General features: G+C 41.9%; 1 protein-coding gene and 1 pseudogene across 7 annotated transcripts in view; one reads left to right on the top strand and one right to left on the bottom strand.

The window, feature by feature from the left end:
- LOC133061814 (adhesion G protein-coupled receptor E2-like) overlaps nucleotides 1-21,618 on the bottom strand; it is a 77,720-nt gene extending 56,102 nt beyond the window's left edge. For 5 of the 7 annotated variants that reach the window (XM_061150033.1, XM_061150032.1, XM_061150036.1 and 2 more), the window contains exons 1-12: nucleotides 21,504-21,618; nucleotides 18,318-18,371; nucleotides 17,665-17,784; nucleotides 14,614-14,751; nucleotides 13,145-13,198; nucleotides 12,721-12,855; nucleotides 10,276-10,322; nucleotides 10,108-10,185; nucleotides 9,514-9,691; nucleotides 4,097-4,204; nucleotides 3,689-3,909; nucleotides 3,324-3,503 (exon numbers count right to left, since the gene is read on the bottom strand). In XM_061150033.1, the coding sequence (XP_061006016.1) occupies nucleotides 3,324-3,503; nucleotides 3,689-3,909; nucleotides 4,097-4,204; nucleotides 9,514-9,691; nucleotides 10,108-10,185; nucleotides 10,276-10,322; nucleotides 12,721-12,855; nucleotides 13,145-13,198; nucleotides 14,614-14,751; nucleotides 17,665-17,784; nucleotides 18,318-18,371; nucleotides 21,504-21,570 (1,380 nt within the window). In that variant the 5' untranslated portion in view covers nucleotides 21,571-21,618. The remainder of the gene's footprint in view (nucleotides 1-3,323; nucleotides 3,504-3,688; nucleotides 3,910-4,096; nucleotides 4,205-9,513; nucleotides 9,692-10,107; nucleotides 10,186-10,275; nucleotides 10,323-12,720; nucleotides 12,856-13,144; nucleotides 13,199-14,613; nucleotides 14,752-17,664; nucleotides 17,785-18,317; nucleotides 18,372-21,503) is intronic. The other 2 variants (XM_061150034.1, XM_061150035.1) reach the window with 2 other exon arrangements.
- On the top strand, nucleotides 5,217-6,123 carry LOC133061520 (glycine cleavage system H protein, mitochondrial-like; annotated as a pseudogene).
- Nucleotides 21,619-22,587: the final 969 nt, after the last annotated feature.

Genomic DNA, 22,587 nt, shown 5'->3' with positions numbered 1-22,587 from the left:
GAACTGAACTGATGATTATACAGTGGAAGTGAGAAATAGATTTAAGGGACTAGATCTGATAGACAGAGTGCTTGATGAACTATGGACAGAGGTTTGTGACATTGTACATGAAACAGGGATTAAGACCATCCCCATGGAAAAGAAATGCAAGAAAGCAAAATGGCTGTCTGAAGAGGTCTTACAAATAGCTGTGAAAAGAAGAGAAGTGAAAAGCAAAGGAGATTTGAATGCAGAGTTCCAAAGAATAACAAGGAGAGATTAAAAACAAAACAAAACAAAACAACAACCTTCCTCAGTGATTAATGCAAAGAAATAGAGGAAAACAACAGAATGGGAAAGACTAGAGATCTCTTCAAGAAAATTACAGACCCCAAGGCAACATTTCATGCAAAGATGGGCTCAATAAAGGACGGAAATGATATGGACCTAAGAGAAGCAGAAGATCTTAAGAAGAGGTGGCAAGAATACACAGAAGAACTGTACAAGAAACGTCTTCATGACCGAGATAATCATAATGGTATAATCACTCACCTGAGCCAAACATCCTGGAATGTGAAGTCAAGTGGGCCTTAGAAACATCACTATGAAAAATGCTAGTGAAGGTTATGGAATTCCAGTGGAGCTATTTCATATCCTGAAAGATGATGCTGTGAAAGTATTGCACTGAATATGCCAGCAAATTTGGAAAACTCAGCAGTGGCCACAGGACTGGAAAAGGTCAGTTTTCATTCCAACCCCAAAGAAAGGCAATGCCAAAGAATGCTCAAACTACTGCACAATTGCACTCATCTCACACGCTAGTGTGAGATTCTCCAAGCCAGACTTCAGCTGTTCAAGCTGATTTTAGATGTTCAAGCTGGTTTTAGAAAAGGCAGGGGAATGAGAGATCAAATTGCCAACATCCACTGGATCATCGAAAAAGCAAGAGAGTTCCAGAAAAACATCTATTTCTGCTTTATTGACTATGCCAAAACCTTTGACTGTGTGGATCACAATAAAGTGTGGAAAATTTTTAAAAGATGGGAATTCCAGACTATCTGACCTGTCATTTGAGAAACCTGTATGCACATCAAGAAGCAAGTTAGAACTGGACATGGAACAACAGACTGGTTCCAAATAGGAAAAGGAGTACATGAAGGCTGTATACTGTCACCCTGCTTATTTAACTTATATGAGGAGTACATCAAGAGAAATGTTGGGCTGGAGTACATCAAGAGAAAGAAGCAGAAGCTGGATTCAAGATTGTTGGGAGAAATATCAATAACCTCAGATATGCAGATGTCACCACCCTTATGGCAGAAAGTGAAGAGGAACTAAAAAGTCTCTTGATGAAAGTGAGGGAGGAGAGTGAAAAAGTTGGCTTAAAGCTTAACATTCAGAAAACTAAGATCATGGCATCCGATTCCATCACTTCATGGCGAATAGATGGGGAAAGAGTGGAAACAGTGTCAGACTTTATTTTTCTGGGCTCCAAAATAACTGCAGATGGTGATTTCAGCCATAAAATTAAAAGAAACTTACTCCTTGGACGGAAAGTTTTGACCAACCTAGATAGCATATTTAAAAGCAGAGACATTACTTTGCCAACAAAGGTCCATCTAGTCAAGGCTATGGTTTTTCCAGTGGTCATGTATGGATGTGAGAGTTGGACTGTGAAGAATGCTGAGCACCAAAACATTGATGCTTTTGAACTGTGGTGTTGGAGAAGACTCTTGAGAGTCCCTTGAACTGCAAGAAGATCCACCCAGTCCATCCTAAAGGAGGTCAGTCCTGCGTGTTCATCGGAAGGACTGATGTTGAAGCTGAAACTCCAATACTTGGCCACCTCATGTGAAGAGTTGACTCACTGGAAAAGACCCTAATGCTGGGAAGGTTTGGGGGCAGGAGGAGAAGGGGACGACAGAGAATGAGATGGCTGGATGGCATCACAGACTCGTTGGACATAGGTTTGGGTGGACTCCGAGAGTTGGTGATGGACAGGGAGGCCTGGCGTGCTGCGGTTCATGGGGTCTGAAGGAGTCGGACACGACTGAGCAACTGAACTGAACTGAACTGAATGAATACCAAGCCCTGATTCTCACAAGGGTTTATTTCCCGCTAGACTTTTGAGCATGACTAAGCTTCTCAGTTACCACGATAAGTTCACAGAGGTGAGAAGCTACATTTTGAGCACCATCGTCCATCCCCATAATGTAATGATGTATGACAAAGTCTCTACCCATTGTCATGATGTCCAGGTATCAACTCCCAACTCTGAATTCTGCACAGTTTATCCCTGTACTATTTCTTCATGAGGCACACTAATCCTTACAGATTTAGAACTAAATTCTTGGGTAAAAGAGAAACAGTACTATACTTGGATGTTGGCTGTAGCTTAAAATTGATAATGTCTGCCTCTTTTTTGGTGTGCATGTGTTCTCAGTCACTCAGGTGTGTCTGACTCTTTGTGACCTCAAGGACTGTAACCCGTGAAGCACCTCTGTCCCTGGAATTTTCCAGGCAAAAATAGAGGACTGGGTTGTTATTTCCTTCTCCAGGGGGTCTTCCCAACCCAGGCATTGAACCTTAGTCTCCTGCCTCTTCTGAATTGGCAAGTGGATTCTTTACTACCGAGCCACCTGGGAAGCTCGCCTCTTTTTGGAAATCATCCTGAATACCTGAGGACAAGGAAAAAATATCTGCCAATTTCCTTTTAGTATAAGTCTGGGTGAAGAGAGAGAGGGAATAAGAAAGAGGGAGGTGCACAAAGGATGAAGAAAATGAATGTTAAAACATGCAAATTAGGTGCTTCTTGATAAAAAGCAATTGAGTATGATAGCACTAAATTTATTTTTGCAGCATGTTTCTACATATGATTTTGTTTAGGAATGAAATGTTTAAAAATAAATAACCAGCCCTCCAGATGATTCTGACACACTTTAACTTTTGAGACTATTTGGCTTATTGCATAAAACTAATTTTTGTACTGTATTAAAGTTCCCAAGAGAGGTCCACATGGGAAGAAATGCAGGTAGCCCCTAAGAGCTAAACATGGACACCTGCTGACAGATGGGAAGTCAAGGAGACCTCAGTCCTACTATCACAAGGAACTGAATTGTGGCAAAAATTAGAGGGTTAGAGGAGGACAGCAAACCTCAGATCAGAATGCAGTCTAGGCTGACAGAATGACTCAGCCTTGGAAGAACCTGAGCAGACATCCCCGCTATACCATGCCAGATCACTGACCTGCGATAACTGGGAGACAGTACTTTTTTCAGGTTTTACATGTGTGAGAATTTGTTCCACATCAAGATATTGAATGTAGCCCCTCTGAGGGGTGTCACCTGCTCATTGTAGTAGGCCATGAGGACAGCAAAGCTGCTGAAGTGGGTGCATTGGCAGGTGGTGCTGTCGTCTCTGCTGTCCATCGTCCTGCAGCCTCTGGTTGCCCAGTGGCCACTTCCATTCTGGCCCTGCTCCCAGAAGACACAGTGCACCTCCCCCTTTGTTTCAGGGGTCCTTGACTGTAGAAACAGGAAGTAGGTTTGAGCTGGTGGTTCTGTTGCTTAGAAATGCTGACCCAAATCTAGCTTATGATGGACTTTCCTTGGGATATGATGCACCCGTGATGGACATCCCTGAAGCACAAAGGCTGTGCCCAGGACTAAGGTCTTTCTCACAACCACAGCTTCATCCCCCCAGGACTCACATGTTTGAAGACAAATTTGACTGAAGAACTGAGGTTCTGTGTGTTACTGTTGCTGATGAAAACGGATATGACATCTGACAGCAGGATAGGGGGCGTTTCTTGCAGCAATTCCCTGTGTGTCTCATGTGGAACTGCCTGTTCCTCAGTATCCACGATCAGGGAGACTCTATCCAGCAACTTTTCAATCCCAGGCATGGAGACAAGGCCCACCACCATGGGACCTGCAGGACAAGGGCAAGGTTGATATCTTGGGGTATCCAACGTGACTCATCCTTTAATGAACTATGTCCCTGTGGCCCCACCATTACCCATAGTTTCCTTTAAAGTATACATTTCTGTTTATTGCACCTTTGAATATTGCATCTCACTTTGAATCCCTAGGGACCTGTACCCTGCCATAACCATTACCTGAGTCATTAGATTCATGCACTGTATCCCAGATCAGTATCATCTTTATGTTATTCTGAATCAAGGTGACATTCTTATCTTCTTTATCCAGTGCCTTCAGTGACATTTCTAAGAGTTGTGAGGGTTATAGAAGGGAGTTAGATTAGTAATTGTGCCTATCATGGTACACATACTACCATTATTTGCATGCACAAAAATAAATATTTTAATATATTATGTGCTGTGTGCTGCCCTTATTTGGTCAATCATGTCCAAATCTCTGCAATTCCAGGGGTTGCAAGCTCCTCTGTCCATGGGGATTCTCCAGACAGAATACTGGAGTGGGATACCATGCCCTCCTCTAGGAGATCTTCCCAACCCAGGGATTGAGCCCAGGTATCCTGCATTGTAAACTTTGGATTAATATTGGAACCTTTACTGTTGATCCACCAGGGAAGCTCAATAATATCTAGTCTTGGTAGCCCAACCCTTCTCCAAAGGATCTTCCTGATGCAGGAATCAAACCAGCATCTCCTGTATTGCAGGAAGATTCTTTACCAGCTGAGCTAGCAGAGAAGCCCCTTAATATATCACATAAATATGTACTTTATATATTACATAATGTATATTATATGGGCTTCCATGGTAGATCAGAAAATAATGATATATTTTTATCATTGATTTACATGCTATCTAAATATGATGTCAAAATATCTAAATCATGTGACATATCATATGGTTTATATGTATAATCATTTATGTGATTATGCAATCATATGTGCAATATTTATGTGATTGCATAATCACATAAATGATCATATATCATTTTATCAATGATATATAAATAACAATTTTATAATAATGTATATTATAAATAATGATATTATTATTATAAGCAATATCATTTGGTACACATAATAGTGGTATATGCATATATCATTTAAATTTACAAAGGATTGTAAGAGAATACAAGAGCAATTATTCAACAACATGAAGTGCAACCTAAATAAAATGGAGAAATTCCTAGAGACACAAAATACAAAAAATTGACTTAAGAAAATGGAATATCAGAGCAATCCATTAACAGATAAGTAGATTGAATCAGTATCCAAAACTTTCCAAAATGAAAAGACCAGAACAGATGGCTTCTACAGTGAATGCTCCCAGGCATTCTGGAAGAATTAACACTAATCCCTTGTAAACTTTTCTATAGAATAGAAGAGAAATAGCTCTACCTAAATAGTTCTATGAGACCATCATTATCCCAAGAACAAAACAAGATAATGCAGGATAGCAATCCCAATAAACCAATGTCAATTTGAACATAGATACACAAATAGTCAGCAAGATACAAGGAAAAATTTTATCCAAGGAAACTCAAGATTTGTATATTGAACACTACAAAAGACTGTTGAAAGAAATTAGAAACTCTAAATAAATCATAAGACATCCTGTGTGGGGTGCCCTAGGTGCCGCGCCGAGACCCTCTGCACCCGGGCGAACCTGGCGCTGCAAGCGGTGCGGAGCGTGCGGGCCTCGGTCGGCAGCCTGCGCGCCCTGCTCGCCGCGGCCGAGGGGACTGCGGGCAGGTGCCGTCCGGGCACTGCGCACCGGCCCTGCCCTGCTGTCGGTGCGGAAATTCACAGAAAAACACGAGTGGGTAACAACAGAAAACGGTGTTGGAACAGTGGGAATCAGCAATTTTGCACAGGAAGCTTTGGGAGATGTGGTTTACTGTAGTCTGCCTGAAGTTGGGACAAAGTTGAACAAACAATAGGAATTTGGTGCTTTGGAAAGTGTGAAAGCTGCTAGTGAACTCTATTCCCCTCTATCAGGAGAAGTAACTGAAATTAATACAGCTCTAGCAGAAAATCCAGGACTTGTCAACAAGTCTTGTTATGAAGATGGTTGGCTGATCAAGATGACATTCAGTAACCCTTCAGAACTAGATGAACTAATGAGTGAAGAAGCATATGAAAAATACATAAAATCTATTGAGGAATGAAAATGGAACCCCTAAATAAACTACTTTGAAACAACTTAATCTAGCATAGTTGTCTTAAATTAGTGGTGGATAGATATTTAAAAAGCAACTTTTAGCAAAAGAAACTACTTGTAACAATGTTTCCTGAAGTAAATACCCCTTAACTTTCTAATGCCTTCAGATAAACACTGTGTATCTTTTCCATAGCATCCTGTGATTTTTAGGCTAGGCTCCAGTTATAATATTCAGAATTCCTGAAATTATCTCTCATAAAACTAATTATAAAAATTATGTAATTCAAGGATAACATGGTTATCTTATACCTTATATGACATTGTAACTTGCTTACAGCTATCCTTGGATTTGGGTCAAAATAATCTTCCCACTAGAAATAACTGCCAGTGGAGAAGAGTTTGTTAGTTGTATAGTGTCCAGTGAAGAATATTACTGTCTTAATTTTGCAATATACTGTGTTTGCTGGTGCTATTTTTATACAGTGAAGCAACAGCCTTGCAGGAGAATAAACAATTAAAAAAAAAAAAAAAGACATCCTGTGCCCATGGATAAGAACCATCTTATTAAGATCTCTATAGTCCCCAAAATGATCTATGGATTCAATGCAATCTGTATCAAAATTCTGACATCATTAAATTAATTTTCAGCAGAAATGGAAAGCTCATCCTAAAATCCATAATGGATTGCAAGTGACCTGGATAAACAAAGCAATCTTAAAGGTGAAAAACAAATTTGGAGGCATTACAATTTCTGATTTCAAAACTTACTGCCAACCTACAGTATTCAAAATGGTGCCAAAAGATTATATGGACTTCATCAAAATGGAAATATTTATTCATTAAAGTGAAAAGACAACAAAAATGTGAAAAGGTAATTTACAGAATGGGAGAATATATTTGAAAAGACATATCTCATAGGATCTAAATTAAGATCTATGAAGATCTCTTACAGCTTAACAACCAAATGTAAAAAATTGAAATTGAAAAGAAAGAAAAATACTCAAGTAGATGTTTCTCCAATAAAATATCAACAAATTCAACAATGACATGAACAGATAGATGTTCAACATCTTAGTCACTAGGGAAATGCAGATAGAACCATGATGAGATATCACTTGACACACACTAGAATGGCTACAAGAAAAAGAAAGCAAAATGCAAGTACTGTGTTGCTGAAGGTGAGGAAATTGGAACCCTCACACATTGCTGTTGATAATGTAAAATGAAGATATAGCCACTTTGGAAAACTAGTTTGGTGGTTCCTCAAAAAATTGAAAATAGAACTACCACATCACCAAGCAATTTTACACCCTATTATGTGCCCAAAAGAACTTTATTCAACAGTTATTCAAACCAAAACTTGTGCTACAGGGACTTCGCGGGGGGTACAGTGTTTCCAAAACTCCGTGCTTCCAATGCAAGAGACACAGTTTTGGTCTCTGGTCAAGGAATTAAGATCCTACTTCCCATATGCTGTGAGGTGCAGGCAGAAACGAAACACCACATTCATAGTAGCATTGTTCACAAGAGTCAAAAGGTGGCAGCCAGCCAAATGTCCAATGGATGAATGGATAAACAAAAGGAGGTACATCCATGTACAATACATTATTATTCAGCCATAAAAGAATGAAATACTGATACATGCTACAACATCGATAAACCTTGGAAACATTATGCTAGGTGAGAGAAGCTAGACATTCAGGTCATATACTTTTAATTCTATTTATACAAAATTTCCAGCAGGGCAAATTCATAGAGACAGAAAACAAATCAGTGGTTGCCAGGGACCAGGGGAACAGAGGATTGAGGAGTGTTTGTTCAGTGGCTACAGTTTTTACTTTTGGAGAGGTGAAGTTATTTTATTATTTTTATTTTATTTTATTTTATTTTGAAGTTATTTTATAAATAGAGGTGATGATCACAACCTTATGATGAACTGAATGCTACTAGATTTTACACTTTGATTAAAATTGTGAACCTTAGTGTCAGTCAGTGGAGGAATGGGATAAAAAGATGTGGTGATTAAGTAGAATAGAATATTAATCTACCACAGCAAAGAATGAAATTCTGCCATTTGCAACATTGTAGATGGACCTAGAGAGTATTATGCTGAGTGAAATAAGCCAGATAGAGAAAGACAAACACTGTATATAATTTCTATGTGAAATATAAAAATAATATAAACCAAGATATGCAAAACAGAAACAGATTTATTGATATTGAAAAGAAACTAGTGGTTACCAAAAGGAAGATGGTAGGGTGGAAGGGCAAGTTAGAGTTATGGGATTAATAAGTGCAAACCGCTATGTTTAAAATAGATAAGCAACAGGGATATATTGTTTAGAATAAGGAATATAGCCATTGTCCTGTAAGAACTTGTAATGGAGTGTATTCTGTAAAAATACCAAATTACTATGCTCTACTCCTGAAACTACTATAAATAAGAATAAAAATTTAAAAATAAATAAATAATTGTGCTAAGCAAAACAAATACTCAATTGAAACAGATCATACCTACATGACAGATAACATGAGAAAATTATGTTATTCCAAATTAAAACATTTCTCTTTTGTAAACATTTGTATTTTGTCTTAAACTTTTCATTAGCATTGTTTTTATGCTCATAATTTATTTACAATGAAAGTGTATATTATATATAATTTTATTCATTTATGTTTTTCTTATTGAGGTATAATTGACAGGTATAGTGACTCCATACTTGAATATATTGCAAAATGATCACCACAAAAGCTAGCTAAAATCTGTCATCATACCGAGTTCCAAATTTTTCTGTGGTAAGTCCTTTTAAGATGTACTATCATAGCAATTTAAAATACACAGTACAGTACTATTAACTATAGTTACCATGTTGTACATTCCCATTATTTATTTTTAACTGGAAGCTTATACCTTTTGACTTCTTTGCACCATTTTCTGTACTGCTATCCTGGTCTCTGGCAATCACCAATCTGTTCTCTATGTTGATGACCTTGGTGTTTGTATTGTTTTTTGAAAGTGTTAGTGGCTCAGTCATGTCTGACTCTGCAACCCATGGACTGTAGACTGTGAGGCTCCTCTATCCATGGGATTCTCCAGACGACAGTACTGGAGTGGGTTGCCATTCCCTTCTCCAGGGGATCTTCCTGACTCAGTGATTGAGCCCAGGTCTCCTGCATTGCAGGCTGACTCTACCATCTGAACCATTGCCTACATTGCCTACCATTGCCTACTCCACAACCTGAACCTGAAGCCAGGGTATTTGTCTTCCTCTGTCTTATTGTTTTGCTTAGCACAATAATTTATTTATTTTTTAAAATTTGTTTTTATTTATGAGATCAACATGAAATACAACCCTGGTCACTGGGCTCTAGTGAGGTTGGAAAAGAAATGAACCAGAAATGAGCAGAGCAGGAGCCTGGAGGCTGTTCCAGGTAATTACCTGTGCCTGAAGGTGAACTGAAGTGCAGTGACTCATTGTCCAGGGACCTGCTCAGTCCTCTCAAGACCGTTTCCAGTCCAGTGAGCAGGTTAGAGGCCACAAGGTGCTGCTCTGAGCTGGGCAGGGTTTCCAGGTCCCGGGGGGCCTCCAGCATTTCATCTACCCCCTGTATGAGGTTCTGCAGAGATAAGGACACAGAGCCAGTAGCTCACACACCTGAGAGGTTGTATGAAGACATTACCCACTCACTCACAGAGAACAGAGCTTGGAAACTGTTTGAGTGATAAAGGCAGGGCCAGGTGGGATCCTTTGGGTGGTCTTTGCCCCTGGAATCCAGCCATTCAGAGGTCAAACGTGTACATGAATGCCAAGGATGACATGAACCCAATATTCAGGGGCTGCAAGATTAAAGGTTTTTAGAAGGTGCACGTGGGAGTCTAACAGTGACTACATATGTCTACACTTCCCACCCACCCTGGGAGAGGCAGGGCCTCAGAGCAGTGCACCCTTATGTTGAGGTATCTCCTCCCAGACCAGATTTTCCCACAGCACCTGTGGGAAGCCTCCACCTGCCTCCCTGGGTCCTACCCTTACCTGGATAGTGTCCTGGACAGGGACTGACTCCATGCTTTCAAGAAGATTCTGGACTCTGTCGAAGAAGCAGGAGAGCGTCTGGGAGGAGGAATATGAGGAGGTTAGAACTTGGGGGAGATAGGTGGGCTATATGGAGGGTTTTCATGTGTTGTCTGCTGGGCCACTCACCGAGCTGTTGATACTTGAGGGTGCGGTCCAGGTGTGGATGGAGATCTCTGCAGGGAAGAGTACAATGGATCATTAGGGGTGACAGCATTTGTGTGTGTGTGTGTTGTGAGTAGGATCTGGGGTCAGGTCAGGCCAGGTACCATCCCAGACATTAATCCTTGGATATTTGGTTACTCAGAGTAACAGTTTGAGAAGAACCATGAACATAAGAATGAATCAAAAAGAAGGAACAGAATGCTTGATCTGTATATTCCAAGTAGGGAACCAAAGACTTTATGGCTTCAGAGGACTCATGACATCATGATGAGTCAGGGCAGCCATCTAGTCCCTCCAGATAAGGGTCCTCATCTCTGGACCTAAGAGTTTCCTTTCTAAGGCCTCAGACCCAGGTGGAGGGTCTGTAGTAAGACAGAATAAGATGTAGGAGGGATGCACAACTGAGGGATTCAAGTTCAACCTCTAACTGGGCATTGAGACATCTTCCTGCCTTCTTAGATGGTGGCAGTCACTGGAGACCTGTCTTAAAGGTTGATGAGATGAGATGGAATTGAGTGCAGGATAGTGGAAATGGGGTGTGAGGAGGGGAGGATATGAGGGTTGGGAATTCCTCAACCTGACAAGTGTGCTCCTAGGAAGGAGCTGGGACTAGAAGCCTGATCTCTTCCCTGTGTTCAGCAGTTTACAAATCTTCATGAGACACACATACAAATGCATGAAGGAAACTCTGGGAATACCTCTAGAGTGACAGAAAGACTAAATGTCAGTCAAAGACCTTCCTTGATGACAAAATCTGATAAAATCTACTTTTATAAACAATATTAAGTAACCCATGGATACTTGGAAAACAAGATAATTTAAAACATGAAAAACAAGAAGAAAGAAAGAAAAAAACTCATATGGACATTACACAGATCCCTGGAAATTTCTTCAAATTTTTTTTCTCATCATATTGCACATATTAGGGATACTTTTCTTTAGTAGCAATAAATGTCCATCAAATCTTTTATCAGTAGACAAGGACTATTTCTTGTAAAAACCATATAATTCTCCCCTACTTTTTAGTATTGTGGTAAAATTCATAAAACATAAAATTTACCATCTTATTAACTTTTTAAGCAATGTAACTTCCCTCAAGATCTTATATTGTTGAAAATAAACTCTAAGTTTTAGATCTGTATCTTGGTTCTATGACCCTACTAAATGTGTGACTTTGGATACATAACTTAAGCTCTTTGGGCCCAAATATGATTATTGAAAAATAGATTCTGCCCTGAAAAAGTAAAACTCCTAGAATAAAATATGATAGTTGGGCAAACTGGGAGAAGGTGGGGAAAAAAAATCTAAGTGTGCTAGCATCCTGGGTCTGCTGTGAGGATTGATGTGGGAAACCACAATGGTCAATGAGGAGGAGTTCCTGGTGAGCTTGAGATAGTGAGAGAGCCTGAGCTTCCTCCTGGGAGTTTCTTTCCTTCTGTTGGTTCATTCATTTCCCACCTTTCTTTTTGCCATAAAAATAACAATAGTGTAACATTATGAATGACGATAATAGCTCTCACATGTTGACAATTTTCTCTGCACTAAGGTCCGTCTAGTCAAGGTTATGGTTTTTCCAGTAGTCATGTATTGATGTGAGAGTTGGACTATAAAGGAAGTTGAGTGCAGAATTGATGCTTTTGAACTGTGGTGTTGGAGAAGACTCTTGAGTCCCTTGGACTGTGAGGAGATCCAACCAGTCCATCCTAAAGGAGATCAGTCCTGGGTGTTCATTGGAAGGACTGATGCTGAAGCTGAAACTCCAATACTTTGGCCACTTGATGTGAAGAACTGACTCATTGGAAAAGACCCTGATTCTGGGAAAGATTGAGGGTAGGAAGAGAAGGGGATGACAGAGGATGAGGTGGTTGGATGGCATCACTGACTCAGTGGACATGGGTTTGGGTGGACTTTGGGAGTTGGTGATGGACAGGGAGGCCTGGTGTGCTGCGGTTCATGGGGTCACAAAGAGTTGGACACAACTGAGTGACTGAACGGAACTGAACTGAAACTTTAGCTTTTCTTCACTAAGGTAAATATTAAATCTAAGTTCATTTATATGGGATAGGTATGATGACTACTTCTGGTTTACAGACAAGCAAATAATGCACAGAGAGGAAAAACAACTTCCTAAATATCAAAGAGCCTGTGTCCGAGCTACACTTTGCACCAGGTAGCCTAGCTCTGCTGTGTCGGCTCTCAGCCCTCTCCCAACTAATCATGAAAACAAGATAACCCACTCCCCTCATACTTTCCTGTGCTGTCACTTCTATGTTATGCTTGTTAAAATACTTCTGTGCTGCTCGCATGGCTGAGGGCTCTGGAGGTCCCATTGTGTCCTCCCACAATCTCTATATACCATCCCCCAGCATATGCCACCCGCAAGTTAATGCCACCCCCAAGCCTCTGTACCATCACAAGTCTCTGAGTGGCTGGTGATGACTTCCCCAGTTGAAGACGTGAATCCTGGAATGCAGCGACAGGTGTTGGCATCAACACATTTGGAGTTTGGAGGGCACCACTGAGCACAACTTGTTGTGATAGAGGCTGTGCGGATGAAGATCATGGTCAGAAGACCCAAGAAACCGAGAAACTCAGCTGCATGCTAGAGACCCGATAAGTAGAGGAGGGGAGGAAAATGTTGAATGGCTGCCATCTGAAGTGAAAAGCCTCAGAAAACTCTGGACATAGTGGGGAAGAGTAACAGCTGTTAGTATCCTTAGAGGATACTTTTGCAGAATAAACCTCCTTTCCCCATTTTATTGGTGAGAAGACCCAGACCACGGCAAACACTCTCCAGCTTATGTCACCAATGGAGCTGGGGGCAGAGACTCACTTTTAAGCTTCTGGGCTGCAGTGTTTATTGTCTCCAGCAGTAGTAGTTCGAGTTCTGTGGCAGAAAGACAGAGATGACAAAGAGGGGAGAGTTGAGCTCTAATTGCAACCACTATCCCCACGGCCTTTGCCTTCTTATTGGATGGCTCTGGCTCTATAGCCCATCACTCTCAGCAACATTCCTGAGGCTCCTGTACTTTACTTGGAATCAAGGAATCAACACATTCTCTCCATTTCTCAGGCCTCTCGAGGGATCAGTCACTGATAGACACAGCCCCTGTGGAACCTCATGTACTATATGTTAGTAGAAAGAATAGTGCTCTCCCATCCATGTTAGCTCATACTCTAGTTCCATGAAGCTGGTCCAAGACCCATCCCTGAGTCAGGACCCACAATAAGCTTTCAGGAAGGGGTGAGGAGTATAAAGATGATGCCAGACAGGCCAGAGGCTCCTGGACATTGCGGACCAGACTGGGGGTACAACAGGGGTCTACTTCCAGCCATGCAGGCTTGGTGCTGTGAGGATCCATTTCCTGTACCCCTGGAAGGCATTTTCCAAACTGAAATGAAATGATAAGACTCATCATCTGAGTGAGGCCAGCTTTGTGTGAGGGCTGGGTGGCTGAAGAAGGAAGCAGGTGGTGATGGATGAGGAGTTGCTGGTGTTTCTGTCTTCTTGGCCCTGGGCATCCAATGAAGGATGCAAACTTGTGGGCTCCTTCTGCACAAGGCTCAAGTGGTCTGAGTCAATGTGGGGCCTTTGTTGACTTCCTAAGTAGAGAGTCGGGCTATGATAATGAAGTCCAGTGACACTCTCCCTTTCCATCTGTGCTAGACGGGAGCCACTTTGAGTATATGTGGTGTGGTTCATGTCACCCACCCATTCTGACATAACATCCTCCCAGGTCCCAGGCATTTGAGTTTCCCATAGGCTCGTTAATCGAAATTATTGGTTAGGGGCATGGTGGATACTTGCATAGTGAAACAGACAAAGACTGAGTAGCCAAGGAACTGGGTAAGGTTATCCAGGGCCAGGGCTGGCTGGGGAAGATGGGACCACCCTTGAATATCCCCCTTCCTACATTTCTAGACAGAGTTCTCAGGTCCATCATTTCAGGAGAGTCTGAAAGGACCCCTAGCTTGCCCAAACCTGTATGGGATCCAGGTGAGAAAGGTCTCATCTTGGCAATTAATGATGAAGAATACAGATAGTGCCCTGGGACTCCTTGCACTGGATGTCAACTCCTGAAATGTCTTGAATACCACTCCTCTCTTTACTTTAATAAGATAAGATGCCAAGTGTCAGGGGGGCATCAAATATTGCAGAAATGACACTCTGTGTGGGGTTCTGACCCTTGGGGTTTGGAGAGAGAGGGGATACCAGTAGGTGCTAAGAACAGACCTGTGTGGCCTGGAATAAGTGGCCAAACTTAATGAATGAGGAAATCAAAGAAATGGGTTCCTTCTTACCAGTCATTTTCTTAGTACACTCATTCTCAAATTCTTTTTGAGAAAGAGTTGTGATTCCTATGCATTGGACTGTGTTGTTCTGGCAGTCTTCGTATATTTCATAGGACTCGTTCCATGATGATTCACACTTGTTGATGTCTGGAATACAACAGGACAAAAGGTCACCTCTGAAATGTATGAATTCCATTGTGAATTCACATGGCCCTCACCTCCATCCTGATCTTGACACAAGGACTGAACTGACTCAGCTCCTCATTAGCTCTTGTAGGGTTAGGCCGAACGAGCACCAGTTGCTCCCGAAAGCTGGCTTAGTGTTCTGCTCACCCCTGCTCTCTGACTGGATCTGCATGTACCTTGATTAAAACACTCTGCTGTGTCATATGGGGACTGGAAGGAGGTCTGCATCCCCACTGCAGGCCTTTTGGGGTGGACAGAAAAAATGACTTGGTTCCAGACAATTCTCTTTGTTGCTGTTTGCATCATCAGAGACATGCATGTGAGCTCCAGTCATTCCCAACTGTGAGTGACAGTGACACTGAAGGCTTCCCACGATGCTGAGGAAATGGAGGCAGTCATGGCTGGAGGATTGTCCAGAGTGATATCCATCATTTACAGCTGAGGTTAGGGCTAGGTGATCAGGCTCCTACCCATTGATCCCCTCCACCTCCACTTTAGTCACAGCAGCCCTAGTACACCCCACAATCTTTATCAGGCACTCCCCCAGCTCTCAATGTTAAGACTTCTCGAGATGCCCCAGGATGTCTCTAGGGGAGATTTTCTCTCTCCACTTCTGTAGAAATCCCATTTTATCAGAGTCTGTTATGCATGGGAAAGAGGAAGCAGCTCACAGCTGAGTCACTGCAGGTGTTCTCTGGCATTTTACCTCTCCCTGTTCCTAAACTTAGGAAGGAAGTTGCCCATGAGCCAGGTCCCCTTAGAATAGGTCAGGGAACCATAGAGCAAGTTCTGGACACCAATGCTAAGAACAACAGCAACTTAGTAAAAATGCAGGAATAGAATGTTTGGCCCTTTCACGTGTATGAGATCCTTCCAGTCAGGGGCCAAAGATGTTTAGAGCCTGGAAGGACTCACAGGGTCATGATCAGTCAGGGTAGACAACTGGTCTTTCCCAGGTCAGAGTTTCTCATCTAGACTATTGATGTTCCCTTCTAAGGCCCCAGGTCCAGGCTGTGAGTAGTATTAACATAAGGATATGAATGGAAGGGGGAGGGATGCACAGCTGAGGAATTCTTGTTCAGCCCCTATCTGGTCACTGAGATTTCCTTCTCTCAGATGACAGCAATAGCTGGAGACCCATATTAAAGGCTGAGGGATAGGAAAGTGTGGAGTGGGTGCATGTGGGAATGAGTACTGGAAGGGGAAGACATGAGGATGGGAGATTCCTCAACCTGACTAGTGTGGTCCAAGGAAGCAGCTGAAATCCAGTTACAACAACAGCCAGATTTCCTTTCTACATTTAAGAGTCTGCATATCTCCCTGAGACAGACATATGCAAGTGCACAAAGGAATCTTTTGTATACTTCCAGGGTCAAGCAAGGGCTGTGCAGTAATCTCAGCATCTTTTCCTCTCTTTGATAAAATTTACTTTCTCCCAAATTTTAAATAATACATGGATACATAGAAAACAGAGAAAAAGTTAAAAAAAAAAAGGGGGGGGGGAATCATCCAGAAGTCTAGTATCCTAGAATATTGTAGGGTTTTTAAAATTTTTTACTCCTTGTTTCAAATATGCTAGGAATAATTTATTTTATTACCAATAACTCAGACTATTTTGAGTAGATGAAGAGTATTTCTTGATGAAAAATCATATAATTTTCTTTCCTCTCATTTTAAAAAAATTGCAGTAAAATGCCCATAACAAAAGTTTTCATCTTAACTTTATGTTTAATAATTTCCTTTTGTGGTTCTATTTTGTTGAAGACTAAAAACTCCTTGACTTTAGATATGGTCTGTTTCTACTACTTTATATAACTTTGGACATCACTCAATCTCTTTGAGCCTGAATTTGCTAATTACAAAAATCAGGCTACCTTGAAATCATAAAATTCATAGAAAAAACCATACTGTATAAGCTCCTTGACATTGGTCTTGGCAATAACTTTTTTTTTTTTGGATTTGACAGCAAAAACAAAGCAACAAAAGCAGACTAGAGAGGTGGGACTCCATCAAACTACACAGCTCTGTACAGCAAAATGAGGTGAAATCACTCAGTCGTGTCCCACCCCCAGGACTATACAACCCATGGAAATCTCCAGGCCAGAATACTGGAGTGGGTAGCTGTTCCCCACCCAAGGATCGAATCCAGGTCTCCCACATTGCAGGCAGATTCTTTACCAGCTGAGTCACAAGGGAAGCACAAGAATTTTGGAGTGGGTAGCCTATCCCTTCTCCAGAGGATCTTCCCAATTCAGGAACTGAACCAGGGCCTCTTGATTTGCAGGCAGATTCTTTACCAACTGAGCTAACAGGGAAGACTGTATAGCAAAGGAATCTATCAAAAAAAATGAAAAGAAAATCTACAACATCAGATAATATTTACAAATCATACATACATAAGGGGTTAATATCCAAAATATATAAAGAACTCATATGACTCAATAGCAAAAAAAGAACCAAACAAAGTGATTAAGTAAAAAATGGGAAGATGACCTGAATAGACATTTTTCCAAAGAAGACTACCAAATGGCCAACAGGTACATTAAAAGGTGTTCAACATCACCAATCAATGAAATGGAAATCAAAACCAGAATCAGATATCACCTCACACTTGTTAGAATAACTATTATCAAAAAGACAAGAAAGAACAAGAGTTAGTGATGATGTGGAGGAAAGGACTTTTTTCCAATGTTGGTATCAATTAAATTTGCAGCCCCTCTGGGACTGCCCACTTCCTTCATGCTTTCTTAAAGTGTCTCCTTTCTTATTCTCAACAAAGTGCTTCTGAGCTGCATTCAGAGCTGAATGCTATAGATGTACCACAGTGTCTCCCCAAATCTGTCTGAGCATTTCCACCACCCCAAGGCTCTGTACCATGGCAACTCTTCAAGGGGCTGGTGGAGCTGTCCTCAGTTGCAGAACTGAATCCAGGAATGCAGCGGCAGGCATCGATGTTGATGCATGGGGGGTTTGGATCGCACCACCAAGCACAGGCTGTGAGGGAAGAAGCAGTGGGGATGGAGACTCAGTCAGAAGGTCAAGGAGGAACAAAGCCTGCTTCAAGCTGGTGGTCTAGGAGTAGAGGAAGGGAAGGAATGGATGGGATGGCTTCCATTAGAAGTTATTGTTGTTTAGTCACTAAGTCATGTCTGACGATTTGTGACCCCGTGGACTTTAGCCCACCAAGCTCCAGGGGATTCTCCAGGCAAGAATGCTGGAGTGAGTTGCCATTTTCCTCCTCCAGGGGATCTTCATGATCCAGGAACTAAACCTGTGTCTCTTGATTTGGCAGGCACATTCTTTACCACTGAGTCACCTGGGAAGCCCTCTCTTGGAATAGGAAGAGACAAAAACTTCTGGGCATGTTGGAGTGGGGAGGAATAGCTTCTCTTACATTCAGAAAACTGTGTCTGAACCTTACATTCAGGGTAAGCCTACTTTCTTCTTCCTTTGTTGGTAAGAGGACACAGACCCCAGCAGGTGCTCCACAGCTTATGTCACTAATGGGGCTGGCTGAGCACACTTACGTTTCTTGTTCAAGGATGTGGCTTCTGATGGCAAAAACAGCAGAATCAAGAATCCTGGGGCAGAGAAACAGGAAGATGACTGAGTAGAGTCACACTCAATTTCACCCCCTGTCCCCATAGCCTTTGCCTCCTGGGGATGTGCTTCTGGGCCCTGTATCCTTCAGCTTTCCAGTGGCATCTCATATTCTCTGCTATTGTACTCAGAATTGAGAACTCAGCCTTTCACCTCCGAGTCTTGGATCTCCCTGAGGAGTCAGTCAGCAATGGACACAGTCCTCATGGAGAATCAGGTGCTACAGTTAAAGGACAGGCAATACGTAGACTGAGAGCTGATGTCAGCAACACATCTTTGAAATTCCAACCTCTTCCAGTGGAAGTGTTAAATTGTGGAGGAGAAAGTTCTTTAGATTGGTGTACCTAGATTCTTGGTTCTCTGATAATGGCAGAAATCTGCTCTGAAGATTTCTCTTTCAGGATCTGTCTTCACATTTAACATACCTGACACAGATGAGTTTGGGTAGTAGAAGTGAAACAGCCCTGAGTTGGTACCCTAGCTCACAATTACATCAGAAGGGCATGGAGCCCTTGAATCAGGAGACAGGGAGTTTAGAGCATGTGAGAAGTAAGAACTAAGGCAACTTCTAAGGTAGAAGAACTAAGGTGGACTCACTATCACCTTGTTAAATGGCCTCTCCACATATAGCACCAATAAATTCTATGAAACTGAAAGAGTTAGTGGCTCAGTCATGTCTGACTCTTTTTGATCCCAAGGACTTTAGCCCACCAGGTGACTCTTCTGTCCATGGAATTCTCCAGGCAAGAATACTGGAGTAGGTAGCCATTCCTTTCTCCAGGGGATTTTCCCCACCCAGGGATCAAATCTGGGTCTCCTGCATTTCAGCAGATTCTTTACCATCTGAGCCACGAGAGAAGTCCAATGACTTCTATGGTTCCTTCCAAGTGAACTCCTGGTCCTGCTATAGTGTATCAAGAGCACAGCCTTTTTTCTTGATCTCCCAGTTTGGCCTGAGAAAATGAGTTACTGATCAAGTTTTCTGTTATGAAAAGAACCCTTATATGTGGAATCTGAACAGAAATAATACAAATTAACTTACTTGCAAAACAGAAAGACTCTCATAGACATAGAGAATGAACTTATGGTTGCCAGGGGGGAGGAATGGAGGGAGGGGATAGTTAGGGAGCTGGGGATGGACCTGTACACACTGCTATATTTAAAATGTATAATTAACAAGGACCTACTGCACAGCACAGGGAACTCTGCTCAATGTTATGTGGCAATCTGGATGGGAGGGAGTTTGGGGGAGAATGGATACATGTGCATGCATGGCCGAGTCCCTTCAGTGTTCACCTGAAGCTATCACAACATTATTAATTGGACATGTGTGTGTGTGTGTGTGTGTGTGTGTGTGTGTGTGTGTGTTCATTGCTCAGTCCTGTCTTACTATTTGCAACCCCATGGACTGAAGCCTGCCAGGCTTCTTTGTCCATGAAATTCTCCAGACAAAGATACAGGAGTGGGTTGCCATTACCTTCTCCAGAGGATTTTCTTGACCCAGAGATCGAAGCCACATCTCATTATGTCTCCTGCATTGGTAGGCAGGTTCTTTACCATCTGTGCTACCTGGGAAGCCCCTAATTGGCTACACACCAATACAAAATAAAAGTTTTTAAAAAATGAATAAAAAAGAAAATAACTATGGGTGCAAAGATAAAATTTACTCTTATAGGCAGTATATGGACCACGTATTAGAGTCTGTCATCTTATCCATGTGAGCCAGTGAACCCTATGAATATTTTTTATGATCTGTGAGTCTGCACAGAATTTTCCCCAAATGTGCCCAGCATTAAGAAAGTCATGTTCCACATGTCAGAAGATAAGAACTATGGCCATTCTCATAAACACCAGGAAACAATTTACAAACAATGAGGACAACATATAAGGAACACTTGACTTACTAGGTAACAGGTATTATTCTAAACAGTGAAGACAATAAAGATTCATCAGAATTAAGCTGACCTTTCTGATACTGTTTTTTCACCAATTCGCTATTGAAAGTGTTAGTTGCTCAGTTGTGTCTCATTCTTTGCCTCCCCATAGGCTGCAGCCCATTAGGCTCCTCTGTCCATGGAATTTTCCAGGCAAGAATACTGGAGTGGTTTCCTTCAAATCATTCCATCCCACATAAAGCCTATAGAATAAGTAATGGTGTTTTTCTTATGCCATTAGAACTTTCAAATAGGTTGGTTTTCTACTCTTCTGAAACAGAAAAAGAAAGTTTATCAGGCTTGTCTCAGCCATAGTACCCATATATTTTGTCAGACACTAGTCTAGATGCTGCTGTGGAGTTTTGTTTTGCTTTTTAAAAATGAGATTAACATTTAAATCAGGGCTTCCCAGGTCACTTAGTGATAAAGAATCTGCCTGCCTAGCAGGAGATGCAGGCTCAATCCCTGGGCTGGGAAGATCCCCTGGAGAAGAAATTAGCAACTTGCTCCAGTATTTTTGTCTGGGAAATCCCATGTACAGAGAAGCCTGGTGGATTACAGTCCATTGGGTCCTAAAGAATCTGAGATGACTTTGCGACTAAACATGCATGCACACACCCATTTAAATCAACAGACTTTGAGTAAAGCAGATTACTCCCCATTATATATGTGATCCTTTTTCATACAGTTGAAAACCTTAGAGTAGAAAGACTGACCTCACTGAGGAAGAGAGAATTCTTCCGGAATTGCATTTGGACTTGAGAAGCAGCATTAGGTCTTCCCAGGGTTTCCAGCCTGCCTCCCTGTCCTGTAGATTCTGAACTTTCCAACCTCCGCAGTCCCACGAACCAGTTCCTTCAATAAATCCCTTTCTCTTTCCTTCTCTATAAACATTCCAGTGAATTCTGTTTCTCAGGAAAACCTGGACTAATACAGGTGGCAAAATGAGAAATCTTTAAGTCCCCAATTTGCCTCAAAGTAAGTTTCACCAGTTTTCTCCTTTGGAACTTACTATCAATGTGCTAATATCCTTAAAATTTCTACTTCTCTATCCCTTATAGAGATAGTAGGAAAGCAAGTTAAATATCAAGGATGAAAGAAAGAAGAGAATATTCACAGACTGGATAGAGTCCCCAAACAGCTTTATTTGTCTATATCCCATGTTATAATTCTACACACCTGGAAGCAACCTTAGATAGCCGTTTTTCATGATGTAGAGACCAGCAAGCCCAGCCACGGAAGACATCTGATCTTGGTCTGTGTGTGTTGAAAAGACTTCTTGTTTTAAGTGTCACTTGCACTTTGAAGAAGCTGACTGAGGAAAATGCTGATCTGGATTCTTTCTTCCCTTTTAATCTGCCCTATGGTTAACTTTGGGGACTTCCCTGGTGGCTCAGAAGTTACAGCATCTGCCTGGAATATGGGAGACCCCAGTTCGATCCATGAGTTGGGAAGATCCCCTGGAGAAGGAAATGGCAACCCACTTGAGTTAACTTCTTAGAAACTGCAGTTCTATTTTTAAACTATGTGCATGGTATTTATACTGAATTGGTATTTGGGCTTCCCTTGTGGTTCAGCGACTGAACTGAGCGACTGAACTGAACTGAACTGAGTGTGGTTCAGCTGGTAAAGAATCTGCCTGCAATGTAGGAGACCCTGGTTCGATTCTTGGGTTGGGAAGATCCACTGGAGAAGGGAAAGCCTACCTACTCCAGTTTTCTGGCCTGGAGAATTCCATGAACTGCATAGTCCATGGGGTCGCAAAGAGTGGGACACGACTGAGCAACTTTCACATAGTATTTGTACTGAAATACTCACTGAAGGTGGTTTTTGAAATTTTTGGTATCAGTTCAGTTCAGTTCAGTCACTCAGTAGTGTCCAACTCTCTGCGACCTCACGAACTGCAGCACGCCAGGCCTCCCTGTCCATCACCAACTCCTGGAGTCCACGCAAACCCATGTCCAGCGAGTCGATGATGCCATCCAACCATCTCATTCTCTGTTGTCCCCTTCTCCTCTTGCCCTCAATCTTTCCCAGCATCAGGGTCTTGTCCAATGAATCAGCTCTTTGCATCAGGTGACCAAAGTATTGGGGTTTCAGCTTCAAAATCAGTCCTTTCAATGAATACCCAGGATTGATCTCCTTTAGGATAGGCTGGTTGGATCTCCTTGCAGTCCAAGGGACTCTCAAGAGTCTTCTCCAACACCACAGTTCAAAAGCATCAATTCTTCTGCACTCAGCTTTTTTTTACAGTCCAGCTCTC

The sequence above is a fragment of the Dama dama genome, chromosome 9 (assembly GCF_033118175.1).
Source record: "Dama dama isolate Ldn47 chromosome 9, ASM3311817v1, whole genome shotgun sequence".
Lineage (NCBI taxonomy): Eukaryota > Metazoa > Chordata > Mammalia > Artiodactyla > Cervidae > Dama > Dama dama.
Note: the sequence above shows the minus strand (reverse complement) of the source record. Positions and strands in the feature narration are given on the sequence as shown.